At 36.3% G+C, this 22,480-nt stretch overlaps 1 protein-coding gene across 7 annotated transcripts; it reads left to right on the top strand.

Annotated features, from left to right (window-relative positions):
- Window positions 1–2,520: 2,520 nt before the first annotated feature.
- LOC148863986 (sm-like protein LSM8) lies at window positions 2,521–15,245 on the top strand. Of its 7 annotated transcripts, none has more exons than XM_088980318.1 (7): window positions 2,965–3,566; window positions 3,724–3,931; window positions 9,540–9,623; window positions 13,221–13,261; window positions 13,384–13,458; window positions 14,670–14,722; window positions 14,828–15,245. In XM_088980318.1, exons 3-7 carry the CDS (start codon window positions 9,587–9,589, stop codon window positions 14,916–14,918), a joined length of 297 nt encoding a protein of 98 aa, XP_088836444.1. In that variant the 5' UTR covers window positions 2,965–3,566; window positions 3,724–3,931; window positions 9,540–9,586; the 3' UTR covers window positions 14,919–15,245. The 7 variants fall into 7 exon arrangements, with proteins under 7 accessions (XP_088836443.1, XP_088836448.1, XP_088836444.1 ...); XM_088980321.1 differs by having other exon boundaries at window positions 3,231–3,566; window positions 3,724–3,885; XM_088980317.1 differs by lacking the exon at window positions 3,724–3,931 and having other exon boundaries at window positions 2,521–3,566.
- The last annotated feature ends 7,235 nt before the right edge of the window (window positions 15,246–22,480 follow it).

The following is a 22,480-nucleotide window of genomic DNA, read 5'->3' as shown; positions in this document are numbered from 1 at the left end:
AGTTGTCATAGATCAGTGGACATACTAATTTGATGTGATTATGATTCTCAATCTCACCAATTTGAACCATCGCCATTCTATCATCTATTTTGACAAGTAAGCTCACCCAATGTGATGGATTTGATGTATTTATTTTCTTCTGGGCAAAGTGTGGATGTGATGATGAGTTTGTTAATTGTATCACGACTTGTTTCAAGACATTTTTATCCATTTACTTCCATGGGTGTCTTCTGAAAATTTTCTATGTCATGGCAATGTTGTTGTGTAGTGTAGGATTCTTTTCAGTTTCGTAAATTCAGGATAGTTGGTATTATTTCTGTTTTACTTTGAGTTCTCAGTAATTCTCCGTTGCCGATGAACTTGGGATATTTTCAAATCTTAATTCTTTTATCTTCTATCGCAGCACGTACAAAGTATGAGGAGGTTCAATCTACAAATCTCACCTCTGCATTTTGACAACTAATCAAAATACTCCTCCCTACACCTGATGCCCGTGGTTCCCATTCGAGCTCGTATTAAGTTCAACTTTATGGTCTCTACGCATAGAGTCCAATTTTACACTATTGGCTATCCTATTGCCTGGATGAACTAGATCCATAAACTGTATATCACTCTTTGATAGTTGAATCAGTAACATCCCGTTATTGTTATTATTTTTAATAGTAAAAGAAAATTGTCATTAAAATAAAAAGAGAACATATGAAAAAAATCCCTGTGAAGGCTGTTTGATTCATCACTTAATTTTATTAGTATAATCCATCCGCAAACAGATGGACAGACAGAAGTGGTAAACCAGATCTTAGAGAATTTAATTCGCAGCATATGTCGGGAGAGGCCAAAACAGTGGGATTTCGCTATAGCCCAAGCTGAATTCGCCTATAACAATGCAGTACACAGTTCTACAGACAGATCCCCATTCTCCATCGTATACATGAAGGTTTCTAACCATACACTAAATTTAGTGAAACTATCCTGAATAGCTACCAACTCAAACACGACCTTACAAATAACATTAACAGCACTGCTTGAATTTCAGACATCTCCCCGGCAACCCCACTAATCATCTAACTAGCAGGGGTGTCAATTGAACATGTTATGATCCAATCTGACCCAACCCAGCAAGCGTCCGTAACTAAACAGTCCAAACCTGATCCGACCCAGTCTGATTCATTTGAATGCAAACGGATTGGATGAATAATGATCACATCCAATCAGGGTATGGGCCGTATGGCACAGTGGTGGGCTACGGTCATTCGAAATGAATGACCAGTGTTCACATCTGCCTGTCTTCTACTTATGGTTTTTAACAAGTTAATTCCGTGGTGTGCCAAATTCAAATTCGAATTTGAATGTTGCCTTTAATGGCATGTCAAATTCAAAAGATTAATTAAATGTGATTTAAATTAACATTTAATGGCATGTCAAATTTAAAGACTTAATTAAAAGTGATAAAATTAAGAGAGAGAGAGATGGGAAAATAATTTGATTGAGAGAAAGAGAGGGAGTATTAAAACTTGGATTATGTTGACCGATACATATATGAATGGTTATGGCGTCTGTCTGTTTTGTCAGGTTGACAACATATATGAAAGAGTATGATGTAGCTATTATAAAAGGACTTTTTTCTCCTCTAAGAATTACAAAGTCAAGTGAATGATTTTAGATCGTGGCCATTGTGCTTGCCTTCTTTTGTTATTTACTTTCTAAGCAATGTAAATTTCATTAGATGTTGTTTTTTTTTTTTTTTTTTCTACTAGCCATCTGTGAAAGCAAGCAATTTAACTATCCCTTTCTCTATAATAGCAAGTAAATCACAGGTCATGTTCTCTGCTTGAACCATTAACCAATTATTCCTTTTTTTTTTTTTTTTTAAATTTGGTGATTCTTATTTTAACTTTCCTAGTATTTAGTTGCTTGGAAAATATTCAAAATAATGATCATGTCAATGGTAGGGATATAATGGTAAAAATAGAATGTGTAGGACTAATTAAGTTTTTTACATGCAATTAATGGGCAATTTGCCCATCTAGTGTTCCATTCAGATCCAAACATTGATTCTCTCAAGTTGATAAAAAATAAATTATCAAAAAAATATACATGATAAATGGTAAGGAGTGTAACGTTAAAAATAGAATAGAATGAACCCCTTTATTAGTCAGTCACATTGGCAAAAATCATTCATCCAAACACTCAGCCAAATTGCACTTTTCAAACAGTGGATTCCTTTTGCAAACCTGTTTAGATGGAAAAAAACTCCCTCCCCCAGATGCAGCCCAAATATGGTGATGATGGATAATTTCTTTTTCCCTTACTGGACAAAATATTTAGAAAAAATACTTAGCGATAAAGTAACCTAATTCAACATTCTGTTCGGCCGTTAAGGAGCTCACAACCTATTTAATCTTGTTTGCTAACACAGCAACCAATTAATCATTCAGTTCAACCACTTGTACTGTTATCAAACAGCACCCATCACATACTTGCCCCTTATTCAAAGATTGATGGCACCACTTCCTTAGAGAAGCCATTCACTTTGATGTCGTTGTAGAGCTCAGTCCCAATCTCTTAGTTCAGGCCATCATCATCATCGAAGCCTTATCCCATCTATATGGTGGGATTGGCTACATAAGTCCTGTTTCATCAATCTATCAGTTCAGGTGGTTCTACATATAATAACCCAGTTATATGGTTAAAAATGCATTTGTAAGGGGTACAAGGCAAAGAAATTTCATTTTGAAACTTTTTGAGAGGATAATTTTTTTGATTGGTAACTGTGAAGAAAACTTTATTAATACAACATCACTACCCTTTCCTTGGATAGGTCATCAGTGCCACCTCCCCCAAGTATACAGTTATTGATTATAATAGAACTCAAAACAAAGAATCCCTATTGACCCCCTGTTTGGTTAAAGAATCTTCCAGTCCATTAGCCGATTTATTCTCCCATTGCATTCTTACATCCATGTTCCTAGTCAGCCATTTGTCTTTTTTATCTCATTCCTGTATTCCCAAATCGCTTTTCATTGTTCATCAGCCATCCAACCACGACCATGGAGTCACCCCCAATGATTAGCCTTTCCCAGTTCATATCTTTTACCCATTGGATTCCTTGGAGAGCAGTAAGGAGCCCAGCCCTCATGGAGCTCCTGATACTGATAGGGCCTCAAAAGATGGCTACAATATGGCCATTTTTGTTCTCAAATAAAAATGGGGACGATGAGGATAGCTTCTGTTTGATAGATCTGGCTTCTGCTAGAGAGGATGAGTCAGCTTTCTGTCAGCTCTATAGTGGAGAATGGCAATGAGGGCAGATGACAGCCTGTCTTCGAGAGTTGACTTATTTTCCATCACATCAGGATGGGGTGATGGTGAGGAGGGCAGTTCCGGTCACATTACTGGAGATTCTCAGGTGCAGGACTGCAGTTTCTCAGTTCTATGCAGCGCAGAGTCGTATCGCGACGGCATTGAGACGCCTATTTCTGCGGAGTTCCTTGGTGTGGAGACAGATGAGAGACTGATGCATCTTAAAGTTTTCCCTTCCGAGTAGAAGGGTTTTAGCCTTTTAGGTAAGGGCCCATTTGTAAATATGTATTGCTAGGCTTATTTAGGAAGCTTCCATGTCTCACTAATTGGTGCTGGTACAGTAGATAACTAGGATTTTACAATAAAAGCTGTAAGCAGGTTAGTGTCTTCCTCCTCTTCTTCTCTAAAATACTACTTTAGGTAGAAGTGATGCCTTTCCAAGGATTTGTGGATTTTACCTGGTTCAAATGGAGATTGCTATCCGAGCTGTTAGTGCTTGTCCCACACTTGCTGGAAATGATGGCTTACCACATGGAATTAGATTCTTTAGGAAATCTCCAAAGCCATTTTCGCAAAAGAGAGGTATTCTTCTCCTTAAGATGATCGGTTCCCAACCCACCTTCCTCAGGTTTGCACACTTGTTCCCAACTTACTTGGTGATTTCTTTTCTCCCCTCTGCCTTTTCAAAGAAAGTTTCTTTGGAGTTTCTCCTGTTCAAAGAATAAGTTTAGTTGTCATTTTGGAACATGATAGATTACTCTTAATTCGTTTTGATTGTAATATTGCCTGTTCAAAGAATGAATTTGAAGTTCTCTTGTTTAAAGACTATTAGAATAAGTTTAGTTGTCATTTTGGAACATGATAGATTGCTCTTAATTTGTTTTGATTGTAATATTGTTTTTATATGTTTAGAAAAAAATAATACATCAAGACTCAAACCCATGGTTGTTGTGGATCACTAGTCTACCAACTGAGCTACAGGATTATACTAGCAATCTAGCTAATTTCTTTTATGCTTTTGTTTTTTTATAAATTATATTGATAATTCTGATTTTTTATTGCTTACATCTTGTAACACCTTAAGGTCTACCCCAGCCTCTCTAGCCCTAACCACTTCACCTCCACCTTTATCTCTTAAAGTCTTGGGTACAACGAAGATTTGCTGGTTATGCATATGGTCTTAAGGGCCTTTAGCAACTATATTGTTGTGCTGTACCAACAAAACGAAGGAATGTTATTGTTCTATTTTTATTTTTCTGTTGATTTTTTTAAACAATTCCTACAAGGAGCTCTGTAGAATGAACAATTTCTTGGCCCAAATATCTATTCTAAATGTTAGCATTTTTTCTAAATGTTGGGACACATTTTCAGAAGTCGTTAAATGAACTCTCTCGAAGATCAGTAAAGATAATCTATTTTCAATGTTTTTGTTTCATTCCAATGTAACTCGTTGCATCTTCCAAATCTAGTTAATTCCCAAGGTCTGTCGATTCTTCTCCTAAGGTAATTAATGTCAGCCCAAGTCCAATGTAAGTCAGTTCACCTTCAACCGACTTCATCTAGTATAAATAGACCTCTGTATTGGTTCGATACAGAGGAGAGAAAAATTATAATACTAAAAAACCTTTCTCTTGTTCAAGCAAGTTCTACTCTGTTTTTTTGTCTATCTTATTTTTTTACAGTATTTGCTGTTACTATCATTATCAACCATCAGTGGTATCAGAGCACGTTCGATCAAATCTCTTGGGTGTGAGTTCTTCTAAACAATGTGTGTAGAAGCCAATCGTTCCACCCATTCTCTTCCAATCTTCAATGGAGAAAACTATGACTTCTGGTCTATCAAAATGAAGACCTATTTTTAGTCACAAAGTTTATGGAGAATCGTTGAGGAAGGATTCTGCATCGCTGAAGACACCTATACTCTTTCAGCAAGTCAAAAGAAGATCTATGAAGAAAATCAACAAAAGGATTGTCAAGCACTATTCTGCTTACAGCAAGCAATGGCTGAGGAGATATTTCCTCGAATCGTGGGCGCATCAACTGCAAAAGAAGCATGGGATACATTGCAAGAGGAGTTCCAAGGATCTGTCAAGGTACGCACTGTTAAATTGTAGAAATTTAGAAGGAATTTTGAAAATCTTAAGATGAAGGATAATGAGACTGCAAAAGATTACTATTCTAGAATAAAAGGAATAGTAAATCAAATGAGAGCCTATGGGGAGACTATTTCTGACAAGAAAATAGTCGAAAAAATTATAATCTCTTGCACAGAGAGATATGATCAAATAATTTCGGTGATAGAAGAAACAAAGGATCTAGAAACACTATCACCAATAGAATTGATGGGCTCTCTCGAGACATATGAAAATAGGCGTGACAGGTAGAATGAAAATTCGGTTGAATCTGCCTTTCAGTCTAAAGTTAATCTGCGGTCTCATAAACCAAAAGTTGATGGAAGAAAGTCACAAGGAAAACCAAAAGAAAATAATGACAAGTTTTCTTCATGTGGTATTTGCAAGAAGAGAAATCACTTGGAGAAAGGTTGCTGATTTAAAGGAAAACCACAGTGCCAAAACTGTAAAAAATTTGACCATGTTGAAAAAGTTTGTAGATTCAAGAAAACCCATCAAGCTAATTTTTCAGAAAAGAAAGATGAGGAAAATAATCTCTTTTATGCTTGTCATTCTGCAATAGAAGAAAAAAATGATACTTGGTATCTTGACAGTGGGTGTAGTAATCACATGACTAAAAATGAAAGCATCTTCCATAGCCTTGATAAAATCAAGACAAAAGTCAAAATTGGTATTGGCGACTTCGTAGAAGCAACAGGCAAAGGCACCATTGTTGTTGACACCAAACAAGGCAAGAAATACATAAATGATGTACTTTTGGTCCCTAACATTGATCAAAATCTACTTAGTGTGGGCCAAATGGTAGAAAGAGGCTACTCTCTACGTTTTGAGGGAAACTCTTGCACAATCTATGATAAGCAAGACAAATCCCTTGAAATTGCAAAAACAAAAATGACAGAAAACAGGTGCTTTCCCATTCAATGGAAAGATGTAAGTTATATCGCAATGCAACCACAAGTGGACGAGTCGTGGCTATGGCATAGAAGATTCGGACACTATAATTTCCATGGATTAAGGATTCTTCAGTAGAAGAACATGATGCGTGACCTACCAGCCATCAAGGAGTTCAACAATGTCTGTGAAGGGTGTATGCTCGGAAAACAACATTGACAACCCTCCCCATCCGGGAAAGCTTGGAGAGCCAAAGCACCATTGGAGTTAATTCATACAGATGTTTGTGGTCCAATGCGTACTCACTCCATCAAATAATCAAAGCAGGTATTTCATCATCTTCATTGATGATTATACTAGAATGACATGGGTTTATTTCTTGCGAGAAAAATCGTAAGTTTTTGATATTTTTAAAAAATTCAAAGCCCGTGTTGAGAAGCAAAGTGGTCACAACATCAAGACCATAAGAAGTGACAGAGGCAAAGAATATACCTCTAATGAATTCAACAAGTTCTGTGAAGATGAAGGCATGGAGCATCAACTTACAGTCGGGTACACTCCAGAACAGAATGGAGTATCCGAAAGAAAAAACAGAACTGTTATGGAGACTGCAAGAGCCATGCTCATGGAAAAAGGTCTTCCCAAAATTTTCTGGGCAAAGGTAGTAAGCACTGCTGTTTATCTGTTCAATAGATGTCCTACTAAAGCTGTGCAAGATAGGACACCAATTGAAGCTTGGAGTGGGCAAAAACCATCAACAAAGCATCTCAGAGTTTTCGGATGCATATGCTACACACATGTCCCACAAGAGAAAAGAGGCAAACTGGATGAGAAGACTGAGAAATGAATTTTCTTAGGCTATAGCACTCAATCAAAAGGCTATCGAGTCTATAGTTTAAGGAAAGAAAAACTCATAATCAGTCGAGACATAAGCTTTGACGAAGATGCTGCATACAATTGGGAGACAAAAGAAGTTGAAAGAAAGACTATCAACTTGCCTCTATTACCAAGTCAAAGAATTGAAGAAGATCGTGATCAAATCAATTCGCCAACACAATCAGAACCGGAACAAGCTTCACAGTCTACTCCGGACTCACCACCAAGGCGCACTAAATCCTTAACAGAAATATATGAGACATACAACTTGATGATCATAGAACCAGAAAGCTTTGAAGAAGCTTTTAAGGAAGAAAAATGGAGAAAAGCTATGAATGAATAGATATAAATGATTGAAAAAAATGAGACTTGGGAACTTGTGGATCGTCCACAAGACAAAGGCACTATTGGAGTTAAGTGGGTCTACAAGACAAAGCTTAACTCAGATGGCTCAATCCAGAAGCTTAAAGCAAGGCTAGTTGTCAAAGGATACTCACAACAATACGGTATCGACTACAATGAGACATTTGCTCCAGTTGCTCACCTTGACACAATCAGGGCATTGATAGCACTTGCTGCACAGAAGAAATGGAAAACTTTTCAATTTGATGTGAAATCTGCATTCCTCAATGGCTATCTTAAGGAGGAAATCTATGTGGAACAACCTCAAGGGTTCGTGGTGCAAGGACAAGAAGACAAAGTTCTCAGATTAAAGAAGGCATTATATGGCTTAAAACAAGCTCCGCGAGCTTGGTACAGCAGAATCAACAATTACTTCTTGGAGCAAGGATTCAGGAGGAGCTATAGTGAGCCAACACTCTACATCAAGACTCAAGGTACAAATGACACTCTCATTGTTTCTTTATATGTTGATGATCTCATTTATACTAGAAATAATGAGAGGATGGTCAAGAAGTTTAAAGAAGACATGATGAAGATTTTTGAGATGACTGATATAGGCCTAATGCACTACTTTCTTGGAATTGAAATATCTCAAGAAGAAGAAGGGACATTCATCTCACAAAAGAAGTATACAGAAACTCTTTTGAAGAAATTCAAAATGGAGGGGTGCAAAACAGTCTCCACTCCATTAGACAACACTAAAGCATACAAAAAGGAAGATGGCTCACCTAAGGCAAATGAATCACAATTTCGAAGTATGATTGGAAGTCTTCTCTATTTAACTGCTACAAGACTAGACATCATGTATGTAGTTAGTCTACTATCAAGATTCATGTAGAATCCAAGTTAAGTCCACCATGGAGCAGCTAAAAGAATACTAAGGTATTTGCAAGGTACAAAGAGCTATGGAATTTGGTACAGAGTCACACATGACTCTAAGCTCATTGGCTACACCGGCAGTGACTGGGCAGGTTCGGTTGATGACATGAAAAGCACATCTGGTTATGCTTTCACACTTGGATCAGGGATATTTTCTTGGGCTTCAAAGAAGCAAGCAACTGTTGCCCAATCATCAACTGAAGTAGAATATATTGCAGCAACAATAACAACGAGCCAAGCTATATGGCTCAAAAGAATATTTGATGACATGGGAGAACCACAAGATGGTGCTACTGAAATCTACTGTGATAGCAAATCTGCTATTGCAATGGCAAAGAATCCCATATTTCATAGTAGAACCAAACATATTGGCATCAAGTATCACTTTATCAGAGAAGCAGAAGGAAACAAAGAAATAGAGCTCAAACATCGCAAAACTGAAGAACAATTAGCTGACATATTCACAAAGGCTCTACCAAAAGGCAAGTTCGAATTGTTACGAGACATGATTGGAGTTGCTGAAATGTGCACCAAGGAGGAGTATTAAATGTTGGTACACATTTTCAGAAGTCGTTAAATGAACTCTCTCGAAGATCAGTAAAGATAATCTATTTTCAATGTTTTTGTTTCATTCCAATGTAACTCGTTGCATCTTCCAAATCTAGTTAATTCCCAAGGTCTGTCGATTCTTCTCCCAAGGTAATTAATGTCAGCCCAAGTCCAATGTAAGTCGGTTCACCTTCAACCGACTTCATCTAGTATAATAGACCTCTGTATTGGTTCGATATAGAGGAGAGAAAAATCAGAATACTAAAAAACCTTTCTCTCGTTCAACCAAGTTCTACTCTGTTTTTTTTGTATCTTATTTTTTTACAGTATTTGCTGTTACTATCATTATCAACCATCAATTTTATTTTCCTTGCAATGCACTCCATTTTATTTATGTTAGGGTGGTATTGGTTTTGTCTAATTATCATCATGTTTACAATTCTTCTAAATCATAATTATTTCAATATGCATTGGATCTGATGAAGATTTTTTTCATTTCTTCTGCAGTAAAAGTTGTTTAGGTGTGATAGCTAGTTTGTGAAGGGAGCTGAACAATGTCAAGTGGTCCTGGATTAGAGTCTCTTGTGGATCGTATGCAAACTCTCATCATTCTCTTATATTGCTAACTTAATCTTTTAACATTCATTGTATATATGCTGGCAATGGGCTATCCTTGAGGGCCAGGAAGGATATTTGCACCCACTTTTATATTTATTATCGTCAAATCCAGCTCAAATGCTACTAGTTTGCCTTTTTTTTTAAATTTTTATTTATTTTTATTGTGTCAAAAGTTTAAAGCCATATACAATTTACCCATGATAAATTACTATACCATGAGAACCAGAATATAGGCATTCATATAAAACAAGGGATCTTATCTGATTTTATTGATACGGCGTATTCAAAATATCAGAAACAAATAACTTTGAATGGGGTACTCCCCCAAACTCTTTGTTGATGGATACCAATAGGACACCTTGCCAACTAGTTTCAGCCAAAAAGCCTCTGAGAAAGAGACTTTGATGTTGAAAACCCTTGCTTTCCTTTTTGGCCTAATTTCTTTGCATGCTACCCTTCAAAGGCTTCCTTGAGAGTTCCTGGGAAGCACCACCTAGTGCGAAACATATCGACGAAATGGGTCCATAGAGAAGAGTGCACATGCTTTCCTCTACTTTAGCAAAGCTGTAAAAGCCTTTTATTCTTTGTGGGGTGGGGAGTCCAAATACAAGCTTGGAAAATGGATGCTGGGAGTGAAATTAGACTTTGTATAGACAGTTTATCAATTATCCGATTTCATGTTTTTATAAAGAACTACATGTGAGAAGAATGTGAGCTGAAGTTCAAAAAGCCTAGATCTGAAGAATAGAGGACAAGTGAAGGAAATCGAAGATAAATGTTTGAATGATGAGTACTGCTAGATAGGATTCTTGGTGGGAGATGTACTCTTGCTCAGTCAGATGGTGGATCTGGATAGATTGGAAGATGATAGAAATCTAAATCAAGAGGATTATGGAGTAGAAGAGGTTGGAAATGGAGTTTAAGAAACTAATTAGGAGAGAGGAAATAAACTCGAGGTGAAGGACTAGATCTGGATGAATAAAAGAAGGGAATGAGAATTGCAAACCTTTCCATTGTCTAGAAAATGGGAGAAAAGAAAAGAATGTGATAGTGAAATTGGGATAAGATCTCAAGGACAAATTATTTGATTGATGAGACCATTTGTAATGAAGGAGGTGAAGCAGCCATCTTTTAGATGTATGAGGCACCAAACCTGATAATTTTTCTTTGGCGTTGTATCATAAATGTTGAGAGGTGAATCATTTGGGCTATGATGAATGTATTTAAGGTTATAACAGAGGAAGGATTAATAATTGATAACAAAGAGGATAGATTAGTAAATGGATAAATCTGACATTGACTTCCTTGATCCATAGAATGCAGGGTGCCTCGTGTCCAATGATTGTTGCTTAATCATTTTGATTAGAGAAGCATTGAAGATGGTAGTGTCTGAGCTTCAATTTACTTCCGTGAAGGAAAGTAAATCTTAAAATAAATTTTGGTTGCAAGCAAGGCAGCAGATGATATTAAAGCGTCTGCAAAAAAAAAAAAAAAAAGAAGACACTTTCTCTTAGACTGAGGGAAGCATTGGAGAAGGTAGTTTCCGGGTTCAACTTTTGTGAAGGAAGATAATCTTAAATTTTGGATGAAAATATGGCAGCAAATGTTATTAAATTTGCAAAGAAGTGGCTGACTTGCAAGTTGGACTAGGGAAGAGTGTATCACCATGTGAATTGGGGCATTCATCTACTATTGGTTCTGGGGGTAAATGGATCAGTTGGATGATGGTTTACTTGGTCATTTACTCCTTTTGGTAATGGTTAGAGGCAACTTGGTCATGTTGGGCCGGGTTGAGGGTCAACCTATGCCGAACCCTATGACTTAAACCCTGGGCTTTGACCTTTCCCAACTTGAGGTCAAGCCTGAGTTTACCAACCCAAGCTAAACCCGAGCTTAACCCAACATTATTTAGGCTGGGCTTGGTCAAGCCTTGGCTGGTTGGTTGGGTTTGGTAGGTTTTCACCTTTTATTGGGCTTATAGCCCAATTTAAGAGTATAATAGATCAAAATTATACAAAATATGCGTGAATTTCTACATGTTTGTGTATGGGTATGAGTTTTGGCTAATTATAATAAGGAAAAATCCATGCTTTTGGAATGACATGATACCAAAAGAGCTTTGACCAATCAAAACCCCCGTGAATTTTGATAAATACCACCTGATTAATTACCACTTCTATGGTACCAGTTGATTGGTTACAAGTTTTTCCGGTATCATAGTCAAACCCTATAAATAATTAAACAGACTAAGGTGTATCTGATATTATAAATATGTATCTAATATACATGCATATATACATATCTTTAATACACAATGCATAGATTTAAGTTTAGGTTAGGCACAAGTTTTCTGACCCAGGCTCATCCTGCAGCCTGAAACCTCAAACCTGAGCTGTTTAAAACCTTAGGTTGGGTTGGGCTCCCCCAAGTTACAGGTCTAGTAATGGTCCGGGAATATTATTGCAGTTTAAAGAAAACTGAAAGGCTTAGATAGCAGGTCAAAAGCACATAGAAAAAAACTCAATAACAGTGACTAGTAAAGTTGTTGCTGCTGAGGCTAGACTCCAATGTAAGTTTGTTAGCTCCTTTTTTGCAAGAAAGTCAGCAAGAAGAATTATCTCTCCTAGGGTTCCAATTAAATGAGATGTTCAATCTGGATACCAAGATGTTATGGGTCTAAAACCCATCTCTCCTAATTAAATGAGATGTTCAATCTGGACACCAAGGATCTTACTTCCCTCATGTTATGGGTGTAAAACCAGGGAACTGACATATCACCTTTGGGCCACCGGATTACAACTTTTAAATCCCCTCCCACTTCAAGCTCTTTTGTTACTTCCCTCATGTTATGGGTGTAAAACCAGGGAACTGACACATCACCTTTGGGCCACCCAATTACAACTTTTAAATCCCCTCCCACTTCAAGCTCTACATCATCAAAAGACGATTAAACTCAGACCTTGCAAAACAGAAAGTAATTCAACACAGTCAGAGTTAACCAATTTCAACTTGATCCTGTTTGGATTGTAAGAATTTCACCTGCTATTTCTATATATTCCTCTAAATTCCAGAATTGGCTGGGTTTGCAAGGCTGCAACCATAATTAAGTCCTCAGTACAGAAGACATATTACTTGCCTTGCTCTCATGATGTCATTGTCATCAGCACTAAAATGGCTGAATTCCCTTGTTTTGTACCCAGTGTACCCAGCGTACTCCTTCCATGCCCATAGTTTTCCTTTAAACCCTACTTTACATTTGTAATTATTTGCTTTTCCATATCAGCTCTGCATTAGTGATATTGGAGCATCTGCTTAATATCATGGTACTTGAAAATAATGCTGACTACATCAACTTAGACTTGACCATACTATTACTCCTGTCATCACTCTGAACCCTGTTTCTGTTTTTGGCCATCATGACTTGTCTGAGCCATATCCTATCCCTATTATTTTGGTCTTACTGAGAAGCTAATTTGAAGTTTTTTTTATTGCTCATAAAACCCACTAGCCATGGCATTTATTTACTTTCAGATTCGTTGTTTCTTTTTAATTTCTTTTTCTTATGTGTAGAACAAATATCGGTTATAACAAATGATGGGCGCAATATAGTGGTAAGTTTCAGGATACAATCACTAGAAAGTGGTGAATTATGTACTGGAAAGGTCCATCAAAAAAAGAAATTTCTGTACTGTATTGATTACATTTGCATTAATCTTTGTTTATTTCCATTCAGGGAGTCTTAAAAGGTTTTGATCAGGCTACAAATATTGTCCTCGATGAGTCTCATGAACGGGTTTACTCCACAACAGTTTGTACACTTGTCCTTTATTTGGCTTTACATTATCATGAATGCCTTGAATGATTTTTTTAGGTGCCTTGTTTATTTCTTTGATAAGTCTGTTGGAATTCTATTTTCTCTTGTTGCAACCTACCATTATATATTTATATTATGCAGAATAAGATAGATGATTTATCACCCCAAACATAATTTGAAGTAGGGGTGTTAATGGACCTGGTTTTTGTCTAACCCGATCTGATCCAATTTAAATCCACTAACAGATGGCCTGGACCCAATCCAATCTGAATCTAGTAAAGAGAACGTTCAGTCTGATCCTTTAATGGGTCTGGTTGGACGGGTCAAATTCGAACCAGTCTAAATTACAAAAATAACATAAAAATAAGAATCATAAAAATCACTAGAAAATAAAAACAATAGAAAAAATACAAAAAATGAAAAAAATTGAGTTTTTTTTTTTTTTTTTTTTTTTTTTTTTTTTTTTTTTTCTGTGGAAGGAGCGAGGTTGTGACTAAAGACAACTCTAGAGACAAGAGACAAGAACGCTCTTTTAGTTTCACTATGAGGTGGGTGGTGGCAGTAGCGGCAGCAATGCTGATGGCTGGCCATCAGAAGTGGTGAAGTGGTAGCATTCTGTCGTCAGGGGTTTTTGGATGAGGAACGAGAGAGAGAGAGAGAGAGAGACCGATAAAATAATGGACCTTCTATTCTGGACTGGTCTGATTCAATATGAAGTATTGGACCGTCCAGTCCATTTTAGTCAGGTCAGATTCGACCATTCAAATTGGACTCAATTCATATCCGGCCCATTGAAATCCCTAATTTGAAGCTTAGGAACTTGGTTATTTCTTGCTTCAATGGGCTTAGGGCTTGGGAGTCCATGTTGACAGACATCATCAAATTAACATATTTTGCTTCTTAAATGTTGTTGCCATCACCACTATTTTGAGATTTTATTTTATAAAACAATTAAATAATGTGACCTTAAGGTGTTTGTTTTAGTGTTAGTGGTGTACAAACTGTGTAGGTCATGCCTTTGCTGTTTGCACTTATTGTGGCACTTCACATGGGTCACCTATATTAAAATCAGCTATCTATCTAGTTACGGTAGTCTTCTTCATTGTTATCTTCCTTTTTCTTCCTTAAATGTTCTTTCAGTTTTGTCTTTGAGTCCAGATTTTGTTCATTACCAGTTGAAATTCCTATTTTATCCCATTTTGCAGGAGGGCGTCCAGCAACTTGTATTAGGCTTGTACATAATAAGGGGTGATAACATGTAAGACTTCTTAATAGTCATTTATGATGTTCGTATGTTGTCATGTTGTCAGAGCATTTTTTTCTTAACACTTCCCTGTATTTTTCCTCTCTTTGACTTGCATAGAAGTATCGTTGGGGAACTAGATGAGGAGCTTGATGCAAATCTTGACCTATCAAAACTGAGAGCGCATCCCCTCAAGCCTGTAATCCATTGACAAACGTCAAGAATATGGAGCTCAATACCATTTTATATTTGATGTGTAAAAGATGAGACAAGAAGCCCTAAGTTTTGTTGTAAAAAGTAGGTTAGGTTCTGAAACTCATAGTTTGCCAGTTTGGATGTCTGCGACATCTCTTGATACTTCCTGTGCTTCAACTGTTCTTTTATTTGACACAAGATTCAAGGTGGGCAGTTTAAAATGTGGTGTACTCGTCTGCAAGAAGACCAGAAACCAATAAACTGGCAAGAATTAGCCTGATGCCTACATTATGTTCAATCACTGAAAGAGTGGATAATCAGATGGTTATCGTTGCCTGGATCATGTGATTTTGTGGTTAGGGTCTATAAAGTATTTATCATATAAAGTGTAGATAAGGATATCTTAGCAATGGACGAGTAATCCTGAGATATTTTGCCATAGCAAAGCAGTGATTTGGGATTCTCATGCTTAATACTGTACATGGGCTACATGAATTCTCATGATTAATACTGCTTCACCCCTTTCCTTTCCAAGGTTCAAAATTTGGGTACAGTTCAGCGTATCCGATTATGTCGTGATTCGCTCCCTTACTTTTTAGTTTTTTTCTTTTTTCTTCAACCTAGTTCAGAGTGGTTAATTTAAGGCCCGGTTACTCCCTGAACTGGGTTAGACATTGAAACACCCCTTGGAGGGGTGTATCAAGAAGATCTTGGTATATGTATCATTCGATACGTAACTGAATTTTGTCCGTGTAACAACACACATTATTGTTTTACATCTCTACACTTTCCCCTTAAGTTGGAAATATATATTTATCATTCTCAATTTGTGTAGATCTGTTTTCAACTTGGTCATTGTAATTGTCTTGGTGAAGGGATATGTAGGTTGTATATCGAAGGCAATATATGGAAGACACTTCTTGAGAGACAACTCTCTTTTTGATAAAGTGTCGATCCACTTTATATGTTTAGTTTTGTCATGTTGTACTGGATTATGAGCATTGTTAATAGCAGTCTAATTATCACAATACAATATCAAAGACTTCTCATAAGCAATTCCCGGTTTCTTGAATATGGACCTCAACCATAATACTTCAACCACACCATGTGCCATAAATATGTATTCTACTTCAACATTGGAATGAACTACAACATTTTGTTTATATCTTCATGTAATTATTATTTTTGAAGAGTATGCTTCTATTAGGACATTACTTAAGATAAGCAAGAATCCTCTCAATTACAAGAAGGTGAGTGGTTCTAGACTTTTATGGTAATGCATATAATGATTAACTACATTGATTGCATAAGAAATGTTTAGTCATGTGAAGCAAAGATAAAGAAGTTTCCCAACCAACTGTTGAAACATAACATTGTCTTTAATGAGACCTCTAGTTTCAGCCCTTATCTTGTGGTTTTGTTCAATGGGTGTGTTAGCAGGTTTAACACCTAGCTTCCTAGTTTCTTCTAGAAGATCAAGAATATATTTCCTTTGAGAGACAGAAATCCTATTTTTGGATCGGGCTACTTCAATACTCAAGACATAACGTAATTCTCCCAAGTATTTGACTATAAATTCTTGGTGAAGTAATTGCTTAAGAAAGTCAATCTCATGGGTATCACTCCTTGTCACCACAATATCATCCACATATACAAGTAGAATTAAGGAGTTTGTTTTCTTAATGAAAAGAGTGTGGTCTGATTTGGCTTGGACATAGTCAAAATTTCTAAGAATAAGTCTAAATTTATAAACTCAGATTCTTGGAGACTGTTTCAATCCATATAAGGCTTTATTCAACTAATAGACCTTCTCCCTTACTTCTATACTATAGAGTCTAAGAGATAATTTTATGTACACATCTTCTTGCAAATCACCATTGAGAAAGACATTTTTAACATCCATTTGGAATAATGGCAATGAAAGATTTGCTGTAATAGACAATAAGATTCTGATAGTGTTTATTTTGGTTATCGATGCAAAAGTCTCCAAATAGTTTATGCCATAAGTCTATGTAAACCCTTTTGCAATTAATTTGGCCTTATGCCTCTCAAGCTATCAACATTATGTTTCACTGTAAACACCCATTTATACCCAATCAATTTCTTCCTTTTTGGTTGATCAACTAACTCTTATGTATTATTTTTGAGAAGGGCATCCATTATTACCTTAATGGCATCCTTTCACTTAGGTATTGACAAGGCCTCTTGTACTGTCATGGGAATGAGAATAGTAAAAATAGATGCCAAAAAGGACTTATAGGATAGAGAGAAATGATTATAAGTTAGAAACTGAGAAATACAATGTGTTGTAGATGAAGTACAATGGCACTTTCCTTTGTAGACTACAATTGGAAGATCAAGATTATTTAGAGGAGAAAGCTCAGTAATGAAAGGCATTTGATTAGGCTTAGTGATGGGGGGTATCTCATCTGTGGTAGGATGTAAAGGAGTTGTGGTATCTAGATTTAGAACTATAGAGGACATTGGAGTTGGCCTAAACTATTGAGGATTGAAATCAACTCATTGCTTGTGAAACACCCTCAAATCCTTAGATTTTTGAGAACCCTTCACACTACACTCCCCTTTCAGTGATTAAGACAAGTGATGGAATTTTTGATGTAATTGAACCATCTCACTACTCTCCCCCATAGAAGAAACTCTATGATAATAGGGAACATCCTGAAAGAATGTGATGTCTATAGAAACAAACCGTTTCCTAGAAATAGGTTCATAGTAGCCATATCCCTTTTGATTTTGTATATACCTAAGAAAAATACATTTGGAAGTTTTAAGATCAAACTTGAAATAATGAGGCCCAAGAATCTGAACAAAATAAATACATCGAAAAGTTTTAAGGGAAATAGTGAACAAGTTCTTATCGGAATATAAAAGGTTGAATGGAAATTTCATATTTAGGACCTGTGAAAGAACCTGGTTGATAAGATACACAACTGTATGGATAGCATCCCCCCAAAAACGTCTAACAACATTAGAGTTTAGCATAATGCTTCTTGCTACTTCCAATATATACTTATTTTTTCTCTCAGCAATTCCATTTTGCTAAGGTGTACAAGGACATGTGCTTTGATGAATAATCCCATGGTCAAGAAAATATGAGGCCAAAAGTTTTGTAGAATACTCTTTGGCATTATCTGATCTGAAAATTTTGATTTTGACTTCAAATTAGGTTAGAATCATTTGATGGAAATTTTGATTCAGGGTAGAGACCTCATATCGAGAATGCATAAGATAGAAGGGAATATAGTCATCAACAAACAACATGAAGTATTTGTATTCCCTCAGAGCAATGATGTGATATGGTCCTCAAACATCAATATGAATAATTTCAAAAGGAATACTACTTTTATTACTCAAAGAATTAAGTTGTTCTATAATGCTTTGCAAGTTTATAACTATCACATTTTAAACTAGACATTTGAATTGATTCAAACAAATTGGAAAGCAAACTCCTTAAAAACCTAAAAGACAAATGCCCTGACCAATTATGCAAAAGTATAATTTGACTTATAGACTGAGAAACAAGAGACCTTCCAACTTCTTTATCTTTTCCATGTAGATGCCATCCAATTAGTTAGATTTCATACATCTCATGGCCAATCCCAATCACCTTCATTGTCTCCAGATCTTGAAAAATACATTGATCAGGGAAAAAATCATTGGACAATTTTAATTTTTAGTGATGCTATTATCTGACAATAGATTAGTACCAAGCTTATGAACATGCAAAACTAAGGACAGGGATATGATATCAAACAATCTAATGTCTCCCTTCTGGCGTCCAACATAGACCGAGGCATACCAGTTGCAGTAGTCCTGAGTAAGCCCCCGTTCCTCAGTGACAGGCTCCCTATCTGCTACGCGCTGGAACCGCCGGTGCCAACGAACTATCTGCCAGCAAGGGTGAGAGTCAGGAGTCAGGCAAGGGGAGATAAGACAAGGGATCTATAAGTAATGAATATTTTGCCACTATTAGAAGATAAACAATAAATGGTAAACAGAGAAGATAAGCCTATCATATGGTTAGATGCACCTGAATATATGACCCAACAATGTCTATTGTTATTTAGAAATGAAATACGATATGTTGATGCCCTTGTACCTGAATGAGTAAATGCTAAGGAGTAGTAGATGCAACTGATGGTTAAAATGAAGGGGCTGAAGTGCCAACTTCACTTTCCAACTTAGTTAGAGTAGTTCAAACAACATCTAAAGTGTCTATGGATGTAGCTCTTGTGTTGGATGAAGATGCACCATTAGTAGTGATAGCCACATTGGCATTTCCTTTTTTTGTTTCTGAGCTTTACTAGAATTAGATGTGGATATAACTTCTAACAAGTGTCTCTGGTATATTTCAATTTCTTGCAATTGTCACAAACTAACTCTTTATTATCCTCCTTCTTTATGTTCCTTTCCTTGTCGCCCTAAAATTTTGGTTTCATTGCTACTAGAGTTTATTCATAGGCTAACGCTGCAACATAACCTTTCTCCTACTTTATTCATTATGCACTGGAGAATAGGCTTGAGATAAGGTCACACTCTCCCTAGTGAGTAGTTGTTGTCTCACAATATCATATTCTGAATTTAGATCAGGTAGGAATTCAAAAACCCCTTTAGTCTCAACCTATTTTCTATAGGTTTTTGCATCATTTTAACTTTCTTACTCAATGGTTTCTAGGTGTTCAATTTCATGCCATAAAGATTTTAGAGTGAAGTAAATTGAGACTAGCTTTTCCCCTTTCTTGAGATTATTTACTTTACATTTCAGTTTATAGGCCTTATCAATATTGAGTGGTTGAGAGTATGTCTCCTTCATCACTTTTCAAATCTCTTTAGCTATTTTTGTTCAAAAGTAATTTGGGCTAATGTGAGGTTGCATAGAATTACATAGCTAAGTCATGACCAAATAGTTTTTCTAAACACATTTATCATATGAAGGATCTTCCTTGGTTGGTTTCTTTACATCCTCATTTACATAGCCGAACTTTGCTTGCCCCCAATTGCCATCATGGCTAACTAAGCCCATTCTAAGTAATTAAAACCATCAAATTTAACAATGGTAATTTGAAAACTATTTTCTACCATGTTTCTAAATCCTAAAACACATTCCCCTTGGGTTCCTACCATTTCTATAAGAGGCTTATTAGAAGAAACTAGTTCTTTGTAAGACCCCTCCCCCCACCCAAAAAACAAAAAACAAAAAAAAAAAAAAAGAGAAACTTTTATGTTAGAACGGATTTGTTAATCACCTGGAAAAGGTTATGTTTCCTAGAAAAATAGTTTGGAATGTTGAAATTAGTATAGAAATCACCCAAAAAACAGTTTGGGATGCTGAAACCAATTTGGAAATCACCCAAAAAATTGTTAACAGTCAGGTCTGATCAAAGGGGTAAGAAAAACCCTAAAGAAAACTCTTGAGAAAACAAAAAAAATTCTTAGACGCTCTTCTAGATAGGTTTGATCCATTTCTGATTGGTGTCAATCTCAAGGAAAAATAAAAACTTACCTAGAAAAAAACATGTTGCCTCTTCCAATCCTAGTTTGAACCCTAATCTTGATCTTTCTTGTTCTACTTTGATTCTTCTTCATTACCAAACACTCTCTAAGACTCTAAAAATCCTTGGACATCTGCTAAACCCTTTTAGTAACCTCCAAGAATCAGCCGTTGGATGGATCTTGCTAAACTTTTGGACCTAGTAAGTTCGCATGCACTCGACTAAATGAGACACACATGAAAAACCCTAGACTGGCCTTGATGCCAAGTTGGACAATGAGGACTGTAATCAATCCAATTCTTGATGTGATTTAATGAGAAAAAAAAAACAGAAAAGAAGAAGAAAAAGAAGAGAAGAGAGAGAAGAAAAAAAGGAAAGAGATGAGAGAAAGAGTGTGGGTTGACTAGAGTTGCCGCCCCACTCAACTATTTATATTAACATCATAAATAAGGCAGCAATTATAGTAATGCCCCTACTGCTTACATAAGCTAGCAAATAACTAACAAAACTAACATCACTAACAACAAGCAAGTAATAGCAGCAGTGGAGACCACAGCAAATAATTGATAACGATATAACAAAACACATTACTGCTCTACATCTCTACATCAACTTTTCATGAGACTTCTCCAGATTGAAGAGCAAGAATTATGTAGTGTAAGACTTGATAGGGAGCTATTAGGGAGATATTTGCTTAACAACAAAGACCTTCATATGGTATTTGATGTAACAAGAAAGTGCCAGAACAATTTCATAATTAATACAAGTGTTCAGGAGATACATGCAAATCCCTGAAGCCCAAACCACCCAATGATTTGGTTGGACATGTGATAAATGAGGGGGTTGTTTGTAAAGTAGAAACTATGAGAACAGGGCAAAGCCTCTCTACACCAAGGAGACCACCCAATAATTTAGTATATTTGGTTTTTGATGCACCAAATAGCAGTGGATTGCCCAAATGGTTGTCCTCCTTTGGAAGAAAAGAAGGTGGTGCACCTGAAAGCAAGGGAGAAGTACTCTCCTATGTCTTTTATGAACATTTTTGCTAAACTATATGACTGACTTGAGGTATGGTATTGAAAGCCTGTTCCGACCAAAGACCATATAACCCAAGTGAATCTTGGTGTAGAGAGGCCTTGCCCACTACCAGTAGGTCATCTGCCATACATGAGATTATTTTATTATATATAGGGGAGCTGCACTTATTTTGCATTTGAAGCCATGAATATCTTGTAATAGAAATTTCCATTGATAAAGGCGAGAGAATTCATGACCTATAACACCCAATTATCAATACTTTTTCTACCTGATAGAAAAGCTGATTGACGAGGGTTGATAGACTTGGATAACATGGGCTTCAGTCCATAAGTAATTAATTACCTTTCCTTTACTGTTAATCTTCTTGTGTATGACATTACAAAGCCCAATAGGCCTGAGATCAGTCGCTGTCTCCATCTCTTTCTTGTTAGTTATAAGAGCCCAAAAAAACAGTATGATTCACTTTATCAATGAGTACTGTATGGTCATTGAAACATGCTTGGGCAACAATAATTGGAAATGAAGGATACTTTTGTAGATTAATTGGAAGTGGAGGGTTCTTTAGACATTTGCCCTTGTAAATATACCTTTTTTTTATTTTTTTTATTTTTTTATAGGAATAGCTAGGAATACTAGCCATGTATAATGCATAACTGTTAAATCGATCGTGCATTAAATCATTTGAGCAAAGTTTTCTAGTTTATGAAAAGTAATCCAATGGTGCAATTAACCCTACAACTAGGAGTTGGTTCTGTAACATTATGCCTATTTCCTTTTATCATAACATACCCAATCCCAATAAGTAACTGGGTACTCATTTGCCATGTGTGTTGAATGGAAGTAGATTCTATAACCACAGCTAGGTCATCAGTACTCCAATCTGATACAACACAAACGTGTATTACGGGCTAAGTAACCAATCACCTATAAATACATTTTCTGTATGTATAAGACCCATTCCCTTGCGCCCTTCCAAGCATTCAGTCTTAATGTACGCAATCGGTTTATCTCTTTAGTTGGAGCCCCA

This window comes from Nelumbo lutea, chromosome 3, assembly GCF_056320005.1.
Source record: "Nelumbo lutea isolate HS-2025 chromosome 3, American lotus-T2T, whole genome shotgun sequence".
Taxonomy (NCBI): domain Eukaryota; kingdom Viridiplantae; phylum Streptophyta; class Magnoliopsida; order Proteales; family Nelumbonaceae; genus Nelumbo; species Nelumbo lutea.
Note: the sequence above shows the minus strand (reverse complement) of the source record. Positions and strands in the feature narration are given on the sequence as shown.

What these genes read in the sequence shown, in the direction of transcription:
- LOC148863986 (XM_088980317.1), top strand. Translation starts at nt 9,587, where the DNA reads ATGTCAAGTGGTCCTGGATTAGAGTCTCTTGTGGATC. An exon ending in ATGATGGGCGCAATATAGTG is followed by an intron (nt 13,262 to 13,383) that starts GTAAGTTTCAGG and finishes ATTTCCATTCAG; the next exon opens with GGAGTCTTAAAAGGTTTTGA. An exon ending in AACGGGTTTACTCCACAACA is followed by an intron (nt 13,459 to 14,669) that starts GTTTGTACACTT and finishes CCCATTTTGCAG; the next exon opens with GAGGGCGTCCAGCAACTTGT.